We start from the raw sequence: 16468 nt of genomic DNA, 5'->3' as shown, positions 1-16468 counted from the left end.
CAGAGTGAGCAGAAGCAGGAGCCTGGGGAGGGTAGGTATATGAGAAGAGTGATTTGGGAGCTGGTAGTGTGGCCCAGGCGGGGAGGGGCTGGAGAGAGGTGGCCATCCCAGTGTCCATGAGGTCTGTTCTGTGTTCCAGGGGCCCCTGGTTAAATGGGGGGTTGAGGGGAGGTGGCGACAGAAAGTATGTTTCCTTCCGAGAGATAGCAAAAGCCACAGAAAACATTCCAGATACACGCGCACACACACACACACACACACACACACACACACACACACACTCTGGGGAGATCTGACACCCGGAAGTGAGAAATTTATAAAAAGGGCCCCTGCTGTGGCTCCGCATAGAAATGCACATTGTTCCCCGAGCGTGTGACAGTGCCTCCACCACACCTGCTTACCTCTTCAACCTCATCTCCCTCTATTCCCATCCTGCCTACCTTGCTCCACACACACTCATCTGGATTTTGTTCTAGAAATGTGCCAGGCTCATTCCTATCTTTAGTGTTTTGCTTTTTTTCCTGCTTGGAATGGCCTTCCCTCAGATCTTTGCATGACTGCCTCCCCATCATTTGAAGCTTAACTTAAATGTCACCTCCTCAGAGAGGCCTTCCCAGACTACTCTCTGCCCTGCAGGGGCAAGGACAGTGGCGAAGAAGACTACTCTCCCCACCTACCCGAACTCTAGTGCTGGGAGACTCCATCACTGGCAGATTCCCTCCTCCCCACCCCTCATGGCATCCACGCTGTGTACACAGAACACGCAATCCCCTCGCACATACCGCATACAGATAACACAGAACGCGTGCACACACACTGCATACAACATGGGGCATGTGCACACTGTACTCACAGCACGCAAAATCTGAACCCCACTTTCATACACACAACCCATATGTGCACACATTCCGCATAGACGCACTGTATGGACACACACCATAAAAACACACGGGATGGAACACTTACACAACACTCACACTCGCTCTCATTGACAGCCTACATTGAGCCCTGGTGCACACGCATGCACATGCACGCACACAGAGACCATCCCCTCTCCATTCAGCAGCTGCCCACCCTCCCTGCAACCCGTGAGAAAGGAATGTGCAGTGACCGGCGGCTGCTGCGGGGTTGGGGCGGGGGCTGCGCCCCCAGCACCTGGCACGATGCTGCGGATTATTAGTTCCTGGTAATTTAGTGCCCTTGTACAGAGTCGATTTGTGCCTTTCATTCCTAATTGATCTAGTGGCTGTTTAAATGGCAGCAGGCATCTGTTGAGAGTAGGAAGGTTCATAAGGCGCAATAATTCATAACACCGTCTAGAATTTGCCTTTCATGTCCCTCAGCTAAACCACTGCAGGGCTCTGCTTAAATTACAGCCACTGAGGCTTTCTTTGGTATTCCACTCAGGGCCAGGAGAATCTTGCATTAAACTGGGATCAGGTTAGATTAGACTATAATATGCTGCGGTATTAGTGGCTGCAAATGAAGACTTACACTGGAGTTTAACCCCTTCACCTGGTTTTCTCTTTGTCTTCAACCGGATGGGTAAGCGAACCCATTGTTTTCCCTACCGGCTTCCTGCCGGGCTGAATAGATCTTCTAGCAACTGGGGACTGCAGATGCGCCATCCTTAGATAGTGACCCTTTTTTCCTCTCCAAACTGTAACCTGGGCTGCACTCTGGGGATCCAGATGTTTACACATCAGCTCCCAAAACAAGGGTCGGGAGATGGTGTCTAGAGACAGGCGGCCATGCCAAGCAGCTCATAGGAGGCAGGAATTTATGTCTCCTCATCCCCCCACTGCCCCTGAGCCTGAGTAGAATGACTAGTAGGTGTAGGTATGAGTGTCGATGGAACTAAGCACCTTCTGTCTTTTTGCCCAGAATTCCTGAATCCCAATACAGGCTGTGAGGGGTTCCCCCATCTACATACAAACGCCGTGTAGGCTGGATATTCAGTCTTTCTCTTGGTGTGTTCATAGTGTACTGGAAGGAAAAAAGCATGATCTTTTTTCCTTTTCAAGACTTACTGTGTTCTCCAGTATGGTAGCCACCAGCCACATGCGACTAGTTACATTAAAATTGCTAAAGTTAAATAAATTTAAAATTCAGTGTTGCAAGCACCACAGTCATATTTCAAGTGTCTGTTGGCTTCAGTCATTAGTGGCTATCATATTGGACAGAAGAGATTCTAGACCATTTCCATCAGTGCAGAAAGTTCTATCAGACAACACTGACTAGAATATCCCTGTTGGCAGAGGCCTGGGAGCCAAGCTCAACATACATACTTCCTCCTCTCCCAGCAAGCAGGGCTTAATCAAAAAGAAAAGAGCTAGATTGTGTGGTCCCAAGGGACCAGGAGAGGAGAGCCCAGAGAGGGATGGACAGATGCTTTCTTTGGAATCATAGTGGAAGGGAATGAGGCTGCAGGGTCCAGGGTCAACAATCTGTGCAAACACATGCACGCTTGCTGGGATGCTAAGACCTGATTGTTCACACATGCTGCAGGGAAACAAAAACGATATGCACTTATAAGTACAAATGGCACACACACATACAATATGCAACAAGTATGTATTGGGATCCACATACCTCTTCTAGACTCGGGACACCCAGTGATGAATAAGGTGGGCTTGGTTCCTCCCTCATATAGCTCGAATTCTGGTGAGGAAGGCAGATAATAAAACAAACAGCTCAGAGAGCCATCAGCGTAGGCCAGGGGCAGGGGCAGTGAAGGAGGCTTCCCAGAGTTGGTGATGTCTAAGCTAAGACCCTTAGAGCCAGTCAGGTAGGCACTTCAGCTTACATAATACATCACAGAACGATGCCCACCCACCCCATACTCACACTCACACTGTCTTCATTTGCCGATTCGTCATCAGTCACCAAATATTTAGTAAGTGCCTGCTATGAGCATGTGGGGCAAGGTCCTAAGGATACAATGATCGTTACGACAGGGGCAATCTTGGAAGAAAACAGTGATGCAGATAATCATCGAATCACGGTTGTGCTAAGTGTACGACGATAGAAAGGTGCAGGGAGATGTTATACATGTAACTGGGTGTCTGATCTAAACTGAGTCAGTCAGCAGACTCTGGACAGGTGGAGATACCCGCCCACCACGTGTGGGATGAATATTCCAGCTCACACATATCCCCCTGCATACACTTGCAGACACACAGGTGTGCACATCTGTGGCCCTCAGCTGGCTCCAGACAGCCACGAATGGGTCTGTGACCAAGCGCTACCGCTCATACCCAGGACTCTTCTGGATACTTCCTACATCTCCCTCCCGGGTTGACCCTGACCCAGAAATGGACACTTATTTCTTTGAAATAAGTTATACCCATCATCTCTCACCAAATATCCATGCAGCTTATCTGACCAAAGAGAAGCGTTAGGCACCCAGTGGGGAGGAACGGAGCCCTCTAAGGCCCCAGCAACGAGGAGACTGGATCCTTCCGTGCCAGGGTATGAAGTGCTGTCATCCAGGCTGGCGTGGGGACTCGGGATGTTCTTAAGAAGTAGGACCTTGGGAGAAGGAGTGATGGGAATGTGGGAAAGGGGCCCTGGTGGCTTCTGAGCCCAGCCAGCAGCGGGTCTCTGCGTGTGCGCATGTGTGAGTTCTTGATGTCCCCGCAGGCACCCTCTTTTCCCGCTCCTGACGCTGCTGTTTGAGAAATGTGAGCAGGCCACCCAGGGCTCTGAGTGCATCACCTCCGCCAGCTTTGATGTGGACATCGAGAACTTTGTCCACCAGCAGGAGCAGGAGCACAAAGCCTTCTTCAGCGATGACCCAGAACTGGACAATCTGGTAAAGACCCTCCGACCCCCACCCTGGCTAGGGTCTTCCTACCCTCTGACCCCTCTAAATGCCCTAGAAATGATCCTTTTATTCCTTCATCCATCCCACAGAAAATTTGGGGTGCCCACTCTGGGGCAGGCACTAGATGCCCCCATCTAGCAGCTGAGAACCGTTTCTGGTTCCTTGAACCAAGAGTTGCATGCCCGGGTCTTGCTGCCAGCGGCCTTTTCTTCTCTGCTCACTGCGGCACCAACATCCCACTACCCAGCACTCCTTGCAGCACGGACAGGAGGGAAGGAGAGGCATGGGAGCCGGAAGGTCTGGGGTAGCTGCTCTGAGGACTGGAGTCCCAGCATGTTAGTGAATCTGTCTTGGGCTGCCCCCAGACGAGTTGATGGCTGGTGTGCTACAGTGTGGAGGATGAAGGCGACAGGCATATTCAAACACATCAACAGAGAAAAAGAGCTGGAGACACAGTCATGTTGAGAAGGCCAGCAGATGTCCTGTCCATCTGAGGGACACAGACCAGGCTCGTAAACCCAGTTTATCATCCAGATCATCACTACAGGGGTTTTTTTAATACACATTCCTGGGCCCCACCACCTGGGCACTGTGATTCAGTAAGTTTGGTAGGGGCCTGTGAATCTACATTTTGAAGCTTCCCAGGCAACTGCAATCAACAATATTTGATAACCACTACTATAGGTGACATCTGAAATTCTCTTCTCCCCTGGGAATCCTGCAGGGAGAGAGAGAGACAGAGAGAGAGAGAGAGAGAGAGAGAGAGAGAGAGACATCTGAAATTCTCTTCTCCCCTGGGAATCCTGCAGGGAGAGAGAGAGAGAGAGAGAGAGAGAGAGAAGCTGCTCTGTCCAGTCATCACGATATACAGTCACCATGGAATTATTAATTATTAACCATAATTCTTGATTTTTCTGTGGGTGGATTACCCACATCATGCATGGTGAATTTGGAAAGTGGGCAAAACTCTCCTCCGTAAATTGAGTGATTATACTGCTGACCTCTTGGATCCAGAGTTTAGCTGATACCTGGTCCCAAACACACACACACACACACACACACACACACACACACACACACACACTCAGAGCACCTACAGAACAGATTTAAGGGATTTACGTATCATTCTATGCTGTGAATTACCCACCCCACTGCTTCTCTCAAGAGTTGAACGTGATATTTTACGGAGTCCAGATGAGCTGCCAGGAGAGAGCCCCCCCTGGCCTGGAAATTCGTGAAGTGTCAGAGCAGGGCTGGCGTTTAGAGAGAGAGAGAGCACGTGCCAGAGAGTAAGCGCTTACCTGGCATCAGAAGTGCTAGTGTAGGTACCACTCTGCTCATCCCTGGCCCTCCCTCTTCTCTGGCTGGGATTGAGCAGCCATACTTCCCGGGAGCCCAGCCCACTGCCTGTCCGGTTCCTTCCAGGCTGGTCTGGCCCTACCCTGCAGCTCAGCTGATTACCATCTCAGAACTGCAGCTATGAAGCGGGTCCTTGGAACTTAGACCCACAGCAGCCAGGCAGCCAGGAGAGGAGGTGGCTCTTTCTGTGGGAGCTAAACTGTGCCTGGGGGGCCAGGACCCCCTCCTGTCACATGACACAAAAAGAAGCTGAGGCCTAAGTTGGTAGAAAATACCTAAAATCAGACCGAGTAATATAAAAGAATGGAAACCTTTTTAAGAAGCAGGAGTCCTGGGGCAACGAACCTCACGTACCTTACCCACCACTGCCTGCCAGGCGAGCTACCAAAGACACACTGAGGACAGCCTCCTGTTCCAGTATAACCTGGAAAATACCGAAAAGGGGCCAGCTCTGTGCTCTCCCCTTGCTAACACTGCCTAGGTCTCTCTGGGTTTTGTTCACTCAAAGAATCCAATTTCTTGGTTCAACCCAGCAAAACTTGGTTAAGCGTCTGCTACATGCACGCCTGACCTAGGGATGTGGATGTAGCAGCAGCTGCCCCAGTGGCCCCAGATCTCTGGTGTTGCCTGGTCGTCTGTCCTGGGTGACTGGGCTGGGAGTGGGGCAGTTGGTGAAACCGTCCTCAGATATCGCACCCACCCACATGGGCCTGATTTACCTAGATGTGCTAGCCACGGTCAATGGCTGGCTGACCGGTCACTTGTCTAAAGAGAGAGGGTTGGGGGCACCTGGGTGGCTCAGTGGGTTAAGCATCCGACTTCGGCTGAGGTCATGACCTCATGGTTTGTGAGTTCGAGCCCCTCTTCAGACTTTGTGCTGACAGTGCAGAGCCTGCGTGGGATTCTCTCTATCCCTCTCTCTCTGCCCCTCGCTCACTCACACCCTCTCTCTCTCTCTCAAAAATAAGTAAATAATAAAAGTAGATTAATTAATTAAAAAATAAATTAAAAACAAACTAATAAATAAATAAATAAATAAATAAATAAATAAATAAATAGAGAGGGTTGAAGGAGCACTTAGAGACAGAGGGCCTGAGCCTGGCTTCACTGCTTACCCTCTGTGTGACTTTAATGACGTAACTCCTTTGAAGCTCGGTTTTCTCGTTATAGATCTAATACACCTGTCTCATGTGACTGTAACAAAAAAATTAACAAGATGGCATGTGGAACTAAATGTCCTTTAAAAATGCATGGCATCCAGAAGGTTAATCTCAAATGCAGTATCCCTTGGGTGAGGCGATCCACCTTCCCAAACTCTCCTCCTGGCCATCAGAGAGACCGTGTGGCTGGTCCCCTGCAACTTTATTTGGGGGGGTCAAGCAAGACCCTTTGCCACCCCATTTGTAGTTCTGTGTCGGGAGGGGGCAGCTGAAGAGGCCAACCACAGGAGCCATCATTAGAACAAGAATCATGTAGCCAGCACAGCCGAGATGCACATAATTAGAAATTAGAAAAAGGTCAGATCGCGTCATTATCAGCTCAATCAGCTGCTGAGTGCCACAGCCAGTTAATTTGGCATCTGTATTTTTTACAACCCTGTACACGTAGCCCAACGGACTGTAACTCTTTATCCGGACAGATATACTGCGCAGCGGAGCAGGGACATAAAATGAGAGACCCCAAGCAAATGAGCTGAGATAATTGAGAGATTTATTTTTTATATATATGTGTGTCAGGGCGGCTTTCCTTTGCCCTTGAATATTGACTTTCACAAATGGGATTGTCAGGAGGACATGGGTCCCCCCAAACTTTGGCCCACCCTGAACCCTCAAGCCACGCTCTGATCCTGCTTTCTCCCAAGCCCAGAGAGCCCGTCGGCCCCAGTCTTGCCAGACCCGCCATTTGGACATCAATCCTCCCACCTCCAGCCACCCATCCTCCGTGCAAATCGCAGTGCTGACTGGTCCCTTCCCCTGCTCCCAGTAGTCTCCCAGACAGGTTCCCATGGGAACGGCTGACTGAGCTCTCCCAGAGCTGCCCAAAGATCAGAGAGGTTCCCAGATAGAAGGCTTCAGAGGGAACTTCCCTCCCCTGCTGAGCCAGCTGCACAAACAGCTGGGGAGAAAACCATGGAGAGAAGCTGGTTCAGCCCATCCCACTACCCATTTTACAGATGGGGACACTGAAGTCCAGAGAAGGGAAATAACTCATTAGGACCAGACCCTAGGTCTGCTGGCTCCCAATACCCTGCTCCTTCCAGGGTCACCCCACCTCTCTTCTTTCTGGGGTTAGTAACGCCTTCATTTATAAATGCCACCAGCTTCTCCAGATCCCCACCTGCCGACCCCCCCACCCATCCCCTGGGGCCCCACTCTCTGACCCTCTCTACCTCCCTATTTCAGTGCTGTGGGTGGCTAAGCTGGCACACTGCCCCCTGTCCCCCAACCATCCAGAGCTCCCTCCCTCTGGATACTCTCCACCCCAGTCCGCACATCCAACCAGCGCTCACCAGACCCATTTCTTACCGGACCCACTGATCCCCCGTTTGGACCCAGCAGCCTCTGACTGGCAGTTGGTAAAGTTTGTAAAATTTGCAAGTTCCCCAAACCCCTTTGAAAGGTAAAAGCTTTTTGTTTTATAAAATCTGATTTACGGGCCCCCAGTGCAGTCCCGAGGTTTTATATATTATGCAAGATTTCAAACCGAGGCTGTAAAACGTACGGTTTCAGTTTCATGCATGGAATTTTTTTATGTGTAAATTTTTTAACATTTATGGGGCACGTTTTAATGAGACTCTGGTGTGGCTCGAGGGACAGATTATGGCTGCCTGACCGCAAAGCCAGCTCCAAAATGGGGCCCCCCAGACTCCTGGGCCCACTCTAAAGAGGCAGGGCCAGAGGCCGGAGGCTGTGAATAAGGAGACACAGGAAGGAACCAGGCCAGAAGTCTGGGCCCACAGAGACCTCAGGCAGCCCCGTTCAGAGTCATTCACTTCAGGCTTCGGTCCCACGGTCCCTACATAGGGACAGAAAAATCTTACCAACACCAGGAAAGGGAAAGCAAATAAGGATAATCAAAGCTAGTCATGATTAACATTTATAGAGCACTTACCAGGTGCCAGGTGCCATTCTAAACACCTTACAGATATTATCTTATTTAATCCTGTTTTCAAACCCACGAGGTAGGTTACAAGTATTATTATTATCCCCATTTAAAGACGAGGAGACTGAGACACAAGGTGGCATCACTTAGTTCAAGATCACACAGCTAGTCCAAGGCAGAGGCCCGAGTCAGATACTGCACAGGTCCCGAACTCCAGCGCCCACACTCTTACCCGTCATGCTGACTTCTAACTACTCTTTCTCTAGTCCTTTGGATGCACCAGCTCTTGTTTTTAGTTCTTTCTAGATGCATCTCATTTAATCCTCAGTACAACTCTGGGGGAGTTGCTATTATTATCCCATCTCACAGGAAAAATGAGGAAAGTAAAGTCTGGAGATTAAGTAAGTTGTCCAGAATTTCTCAGTGGGTGAAAGACCCCCGAGACTCAGCCTCCAAACCCCATTGTTCTTGACCACCCTTCTCTATTCAGTTCTCGTAATAGCCCCATGAGGTAGTTATTGACATCCCCACTGTACAGAGGAGAAAATCAAGGAGTAAGGGTCCCACAGCCGAGCTGGGATTTGCACCAAGTGGGTCTAATTCCCAAAGCCCACCTCTTTCCCCCGAACCACTTGCTTCTCCAAATTCTGAGGACATCAGAGGAGAAGTGTCGCCTTATTGACTAAAACGTGATTTAGCTGGTCATGCACGACGGCTTCCAGAGCCATTCGTTTTATCCCCTAATCGTCTGGCAGTTCTCGCACCTCCAGTCTTCACCTTTTCTTCCACATCCTGCTCCTTGTTCCAGTGACGCTGCACTTCAACTGCTCAGATCCAGCCGGTCTGGTCGAGAACAATTCCTGATTAGAATTTAGCTTTGGCTGCCCTAATGACCCGCAGGAAATATCTGAGCACTTTAAGGAATGCAAGTTTATAAACCCTTTTGCCTGTAAGTGAGGGAGAGTAGTTCCAGCTTCCTGACTTGCAGAAGGAGGAGAGGGTGAAAAGAACCTGTCCCCCAGGGAATGGATACCTCCCTAACTGCCGCGTGGAATTCTGGCTACCCGAGCGTATCACCTGTGTATCCCCATGGTTAGAAGACTCCAGTGAGATGATGATGAGAAAAGCATTTTGCAAATCATAAAGTGGTATGTATATAAATGTTTTGGAAGGCAAGGATTTATGACTATCAAGTGAGGGGGCCACGATCCTACAAGAAAGGCCACTCTTCAGAAAGGAACTTGGTGGTAGCGGGGTGGGGGAGGGGGTTAGCATAAGGAATAGACATTTATCAAATAGCCACTATGCACCCACAGCATTTACATACATTGTTTTATTCGACTTTCCCACCCACTCTACAGTGTAGGGGTTACAATCCTAAGTTTTACAGATGAAGTTAAACCACTTGTCCAAAATAGGCAGGCAGGAAATAGTAGATTTGGGACATCACACCATGCGTCTTCACAGCCAGCCAGAAGCTCCAGTCCCGGGTACTCTCCCGGGACTGGTTGGGCTCATGTGCAGTGGTATGAGACTAAAATGCAAGATGGCATCTTGTTTTGCTTTTTTTTTGAAGGGCGCTTCTCAGAAGAAAAGGGCTGTTTCTTTATTTTGAAAGAGCAAAAAGAGAGAGAGAAGCTGGAGGTGAAGCAAGACTTGGGGAGGGGGAGAAGATTGAGAACACATTCATCACATTTGATGATGATATTAAATTAAATGGAATTGTTATTGCTCTAGAAGATTTGAAATAACTTTTTATATGACATTGATCACTTAGAAAAATAGTTTAATAAATCAGAGTTTTATTCTGATTTAGAAGCAAAAACCCAAAATTGCAAACACGTAGGATAGAGAATGATTTACTAAACATAAATACAGAGGCAAAACACTGGGAATGATTCTGTTTCCACCAGCTGAATATGGAATGGCAATAGAAAAGCCACGAGCATGTTAGAAATCATTTAAAAAGGTTAAAAAATTATATGCCTTTGGTTCCCTGTGGCTTATAACATATTTTCACATCATTATCTCCTTTACCCCTCATCAGATCTTATGAGCTAGGGATGATCATTATCCCCATTTTACAAATGAGGACGTTGAGGCCCACAGAAGTCATGGAACTGGCCCGTAACATCCAATTTGTAAACAGTAGGCCTGGATTCAGGCTGTTTGGCAACAGCCCCCACAGGCTATCTGTTCTGCCACACAGTCACCCCCACTAATGGTATGGCCCATCTTGTTCTCTAGTATTGAATAGGTCCTACATATTCATGCCTCAGAATACCATTATGATTTACTCTACCTTCTTAAATCTTTAAACCAAGCCCATTATTCCATGAAAAAGTAATCCTTCAACTGTGCTTTGTTAGACCCAAAGGTAGGTCCACTTTTGGCCACCGTGCACCGGATCTGGTGTAAGCTCACTGTGTGTGTATTTCATTTAAACAAAAACTTTCTGCATAGATTTTACTATATAGTTTGTCTTACTTGTACTTTCTGATTCTTTTTTAATAGTAAGTATTTATTGGCTATGTTTTTTAAATAAATGAATAGATATGTGTACCTTACTGTGATGTTAATGTGTATATGTATATTTAAAAATAAATAAAGAAGTGAAATCTTGATTAAAAATGAAGACAAGTCCAGTAAATGAAAGCTCAGAGACAGAAGGAAAGATAAAATGGAAGGAGAGAAGGAGGAAGGAAGGAAGGAAGGAAGGAAGGAAGGAAGGAAGGAAGGAAGGAAAGAAGGAAGGAAGGAAGGATGGGAAAAAAGAAGAAAGGTTTAAAGAATTAGGATGATTTTGTCTCGAGAAGACAAAGCTAGTTGGACAAGTTATTCAAGTCCAATGCCTTGTTCTGTGTATGGCATATAGTGAGACTCAATATTTGTGTTGAATGGATAACATTAAATTAAGGGAGGTGTATTGACAGAGGCACTAGGTAGGTATTCTTAATGCCTGCAAAAGGCTGAGTAAGCTCTTTATATTCAGGCAGAAGAGATTTTGGTAAACGTAAGGGAGAACTTCTCAATCAGCAGACTGAGAGAAAATAGAGATGGTCTGAAGCAAAGGTTCTGACTGGGAGAGCCTCAGAAGAGAGGAGGCAGCCATGTATCCTAGAGTTTGGACCATCCACTCACCTAGACACCAGCCCAGGTCATCTCCTGGGGTCCCTTCCAGCCCCATCAGTGAATTGAGGGCACAAGTCCTGGTCATGTTCAGGGAATCAGAAAATGGAAAGCACCTGAGAGCCCAACCCTCTCTTTTTATGGAGGAGGAGGCAGACACCTACATCAGTAGGTATTTTGACCCCTGTGCACTAGGCCAGGAATGAGAGACGAGAAGCCAGAGCAGCTGAATAAGGGAACATTACCAGGGAGAGTTCTGGAAATCCAAACGTTTAATGTCCCCAACACTATTTGGTCTTCCTGGAACCTCATACTTCCCATCACTGAGCCACTTTCCCCCCAGAAACCATGCACCCTTCAAACTGCTTTTCTCCATCTACACAAATCCCAAGAGCCCATCTTGAGGGTGAAGCAACATAGGTCACCCAGCTTCATATCCTAGTGTTATCACTTACCAGCCGTGTGACTTTAAACCAGTAAAAATACCTCTGGGCTTTATTTTCTTCAACCGTAAAATGTGGGCAATCATGGTGCCTATTTGCAGAGGTGATTCTGTGGTATAAATAAGTCATGTGATAGGTTTAACACAGTGCCTGAGACATAGTAAGAATAAGAAATGTTCGGGTATTGTTATCAATCAATCAACGAGTCAAGGGCATTTATTAAATGCTTTATGTGGTGCTAATTACTCTGAAAGACATAAACCAAGGTATCCATGGCCAAAGTCAAGTAGGAAACTTAGAGCAGATGTTCATTCAGTACCAAACAATCCATTCTAAAGTCATGATTCTTTTCTTTGCCTGGGAGAGCACAGTCTCTTTTGGTCTCAGCCCCACAGAGGGAGCACTCCTTTAAGGTAAGACCCTAGGATTGAGCCCTGTGTGAAGACACAAAACTGTTGGTTTCTGTCTTTGAGTGACAATTAGTCTAATTCAGTACTCTGAGAGCCCTTAATTAGTTGAGCACAGTTCCTGGCTATCAGGCCATGCAAAAGCTAACCCAGAGACTACTCAGTAGTACTCCACTAGAAATGCCAGCGAAGCTCAGACAGGAGTGTGGCACTGATGTCCAGCCACACAGCTCTACTCACACCTGACCGTCAAAATTCCGGGAGAGATTCTCTGCTTGTTTCCTAAGCACCAAGATGTTAGCCAATAGCTAGAAGGGTAGAATTAAACAGGGACTCCCTGTATATTGCTTATGTTGACATCAATGGGTCTCAAAAGGCAGCAAGGCCCACCCCCTTTCATTTTTCATTTTGTTGTCATTGTCAATTCACATGCGGTCTTAAGAACTAATACAAAGAAGTTCTGATTCCCTTCTTGCATAACTGTTAGTACAGTTTCACAACCAGGAAACTGACAACGATACAACCCACCAATCTTATTCAAATTGCACCATTTTACATGCACTTCGGTGTGTGTGTTTAGTTTTGTGCCATTTCTCACATATATAGATTCATGTAAACGCTGATAGTCGAAGTACAGAATAGTTCTTCCCTTCTCCCTCCCGCCCCCTTCTGCTCCCCCTGGCCACCACCCATCTGTTCTCCATCTCCACAATTTTGTCATTTCAAGAATGTTAGATACATGGCATCATACACTGTGTAACCTTTTGAGATTGGCTTTTCTTTAAAATTTTTTTTAATGTTTATTTATTTTTGAGACAGAGAGAGACAGAGCATGAACACGGGAGGGTCAGAGAGAGAGGGAGACACAGAATCCGAAGCAGGCTCCAGGCTTTGAGCTGTCAGCACAGAGCCTGACTCGGGGCTCAAACTCACGGACCGTGAGATCGTGACCTGAGCCAAAGTCAGACACTTAACCGACTGAGCCACCCAGGCGCCCCTTGAGATTGGCTTTTCTTTCTCAGCATAATTTCTTTGAAATCCATCAAGTTGTTGAGTGTCTCAATAGTTTGTTCTTTTTTGTTGCTAACTAGTACTCTATGACATGGATGTACCACAGTGTCTTTATCCATTCGCCTATTGAAATATATTTTGGTTGTTTCTAGTTTGGGGCTGTTAGAAATAAGGCTGCTTTGACTGGTTTTTGTGTGAACACATATTTTATTTCTCTGGGATAAGTGCCCAAGAGTGCAATTGCTGGGTATATGGTAAGCATATATGTAGTTTTATAAAAACAAACAAACAAAACTGTTATACTGTTTTCCAGAGAAATAAACATTTCCAGAAAAATGTTTTACCATTTTTCATGTCCCCCGGGAATGTATGAGTGATCCAGTGTCCACTTCTTTGCCAGCATCTGGTGTTGTCACCATTATTTATTTTAACCATTCTGATAGGTGTACAGTGATATCTCACTGTGGTTTTAATTTACATTTCCCTGGTAGCTAATGACTTTGAATATCTTTGCATGTGCCTATTTGCCATCTGTATATCCTCCTCAGTGAAATGTCTCATGTTGTCTTTTGTCCCTGTTCTAATTGGGTTGCTTGCTATGTTACTGTTTACTGCTGAGAGCTCTTTATATATTCTAGAAATAAGCCCTTTGTCAGATACATGGTTTGCAAGTATTTTCTTCCAATCTATAGTTTGCCTCTTCATCATCTCCTTCACAGGGTCTTCTGAAGGGCAAACACTTTTCATTTGGGTGGGTCCTAATTTAGCAGTTTTTCCTTTTCTGGGGCAAGCTGGTATTGTCAAGCCTAAGACCTCTTTGCCCACGCTTAGGTCCTGATGATTTTCTTCTGCATTCTTGTTCTAAAAGCTTATAGTTTTATATCTTACATTTAGGTCTTTGATCCATTGAGCTAACTTTTATAGAAGATGTTAGATTTCAATCAAGGTTCACCTCTTTCCTTGTGGATATCCGATTGCTCCAACATCAGTTGAGCAATGCTTTTTGGAAAAGCAATTTGGCAATAGTTATCATGACCCAAAAAAATGCCCATAGCTTTTTTCCTGTCATTTCTGGGAATTCACCCTAAGGAAATAATGCAGACACATGAATAAAAGCTGTAACTTGGAAAACAGTCACTGGAATGTTTTTTGTAAAATTGAAGAATTGAAAGTAGCCTGAATGCCCAACAATCAGAGATTGCTTAAGGATGGCACACGTGGGAAAAAATATGCAACAATTAAAAATATATTTACTCAATTATCTTTACCCATTCAACAAATATTTACTCAGTACCCATAGTGTTGGTGCCAGGATAACGTGGTAAGCAAATTAGACACCATCTCTCCCTTCTAGAAGCTCACAGCCTGGAAGGGACAATGGAGAAAATAGTTCCGGTGCTTAGAAAAATACATTTGGGAACACCTGGGTGGCTCAGTCAGCTCAGCATCCGACTTCGGCTCAGGTCATGATCTCACGGTTTGTGAGCTTGAGCCCCATGTGGGGCTGTGCGCCGACAGCTCCAAGCCCGCTTGGGATTCTCTCTCTGCCTCTCTCTCTGTCCCTTCCCCACCTGTGCACATGCACTTTCTCTCTCTCTCTCTCTCTCTCTCTCTCTCTCAAAAATTAATAAATAAACATTTTGTTTTAAATGAAAATACATTTGGTATACCAAGGAAAAAAACAGGAAACAAAATTACACACGGTGAAAAGACAAAAAAAAAAAAAATTGTTGTTTTAGGGTGATTGGGTCAAGCATAGTTTATTGTCGTCTTTTCCAAACCTCCAGCAGCACTTTTCTTTGCATAATAATAACAATGATAAAGAGAAAGCTCCAGTTGAGAAACAGCTCCTTGCCAGGGAAGGTTGCGAATATCCATTTGAAGAGGCAACAGGCACACATACAACAATCCAAAGGGCACAAGAGTAACCACCACGGACAGCGAGGTGTTCCAGAGCCCAGCTAAGTCATGCTGGATGATTCAGTCAGTCAATAAGTATCAATGGGGGGCATCTGCAAGGTGACCTGTATTACATGAGGCACTCAGAGTACATGTGTAAGAATAGACAGTCCCTGACTTCTTCGGGCACTCACAAGAAATTCTGATCTCCATCTTCCTCATGCCTGTTCAGCACTTCACTTTTCCACTTGTGAATCCTTTCAACCAACCTAGACAGTTGTTAGGGAGGGCATAATTATCCCCATTTTTCAGACAACAAGGTGCAGAGCAATTGCCCAAGGTCACACAGATGACACGTGGCAGGGCCGGTGCTAGAGACCTGGCTTTCATCTCTGTGGTCCTCAGAATACCATTACTCAAGAAAGATTGTGTTAACAGTGGGCTCAAAGCATGCAAACAATCAGCAGACAGCCGTAACTAGAATTTAAATCGAGTGGATGAGAAAGCGTATACCTGGGGCAGGGGATGGGCTTCTCCCCCCTGGTGTGCTCAGGGCTCGGGAGGTCAAGGCAGCACGGGGAGTGTCATCTGAACACCTGGGCTCACTTCTCCCCTTTTCTCCCCAGATGGTGAAGGCAATCCAGGTCCTGAGAATTCACCTGCTGGAATTGGAGAAAGTCAATGAACTCTGCAAGGACTTTTGTAACCGCTACATCACCTGCCTCAAAACCAAGATGCACAGTGATAACCTGCTCAGGAATGACCTCGGGGGACCCTACTCCCCCAACCAGCCCTCCATAAACCTTCACTCACAGGTAACACACAGGGCTGGGTCCTAGCTCCTAAGCCAGGTGTAGAAATGTCTGAAGGTCCCCTGGTGGCCTAGGAAAGTGGAGCAGGCTCACTGGATCCTTTCAGCATAAGGGCCCTCCTCTGATCCACTCCTTCTCATCAGCAGTACCAGAATGCACCGTGCCAAGGCATTAATATTCCTTAGAAGATGACCAAAGTGATTCCTGGCTTCCTGGCCTGAGATATCCTAAGAAATGTGCCTAAGTGTTGAGATGGAAAGCTTTCCTGGAGGATGAGGCAGGAGCAGAGCCCGCGATGGACTCCAACCTCCTAGCCTCATGCACTTCTCGAGAGGGCTTGCTAAGCTCTCCATGTTCTTGAGAAGGACAGTTTGGGGAAAGTGCTCCTTTCCTGAATCCCATCCACCTAATAAATGAAGACAGTTTCCCATGCAACTGCTTCTCCCAGATCGTTTTCTAGTTGCTTACTCTACCCTGACT

At 46.7% G+C, this 16468-nt stretch overlaps 1 protein-coding gene across 8 annotated transcripts in view; it reads left to right on the top strand.

Moving 5' to 3' along the window:
• The window catches only part of PKNOX2 (PBX/knotted 1 homeobox 2), a 281900-nt gene that overhangs the window by 232048 nt on the left and 33384 nt on the right, over window positions 1-16468 (top strand). For all 8 annotated transcript variants that reach the window (XM_053900302.1, XM_053900300.1, XM_053900301.1 and 5 more), the window contains 2 exons: window positions 3643-3814; window positions 15803-15991. In XM_053900302.1, coding sequence (XP_053756277.1) covers window positions 3643-3814; window positions 15803-15991 — 361 coding nt within the window. The remainder of the gene's footprint in view (window positions 1-3642; window positions 3815-15802; window positions 15992-16468) is intronic.

This window comes from Panthera pardus, unplaced genomic scaffold, assembly GCF_024362965.1.
Source record: "Panthera pardus isolate Hobbes unplaced genomic scaffold, ASM2436296v1 HiC_scaffold_12, whole genome shotgun sequence".
Taxonomy (NCBI): domain Eukaryota; kingdom Metazoa; phylum Chordata; class Mammalia; order Carnivora; family Felidae; genus Panthera; species Panthera pardus.
Note: the sequence above shows the minus strand (reverse complement) of the source record. Positions and strands in the feature narration are given on the sequence as shown.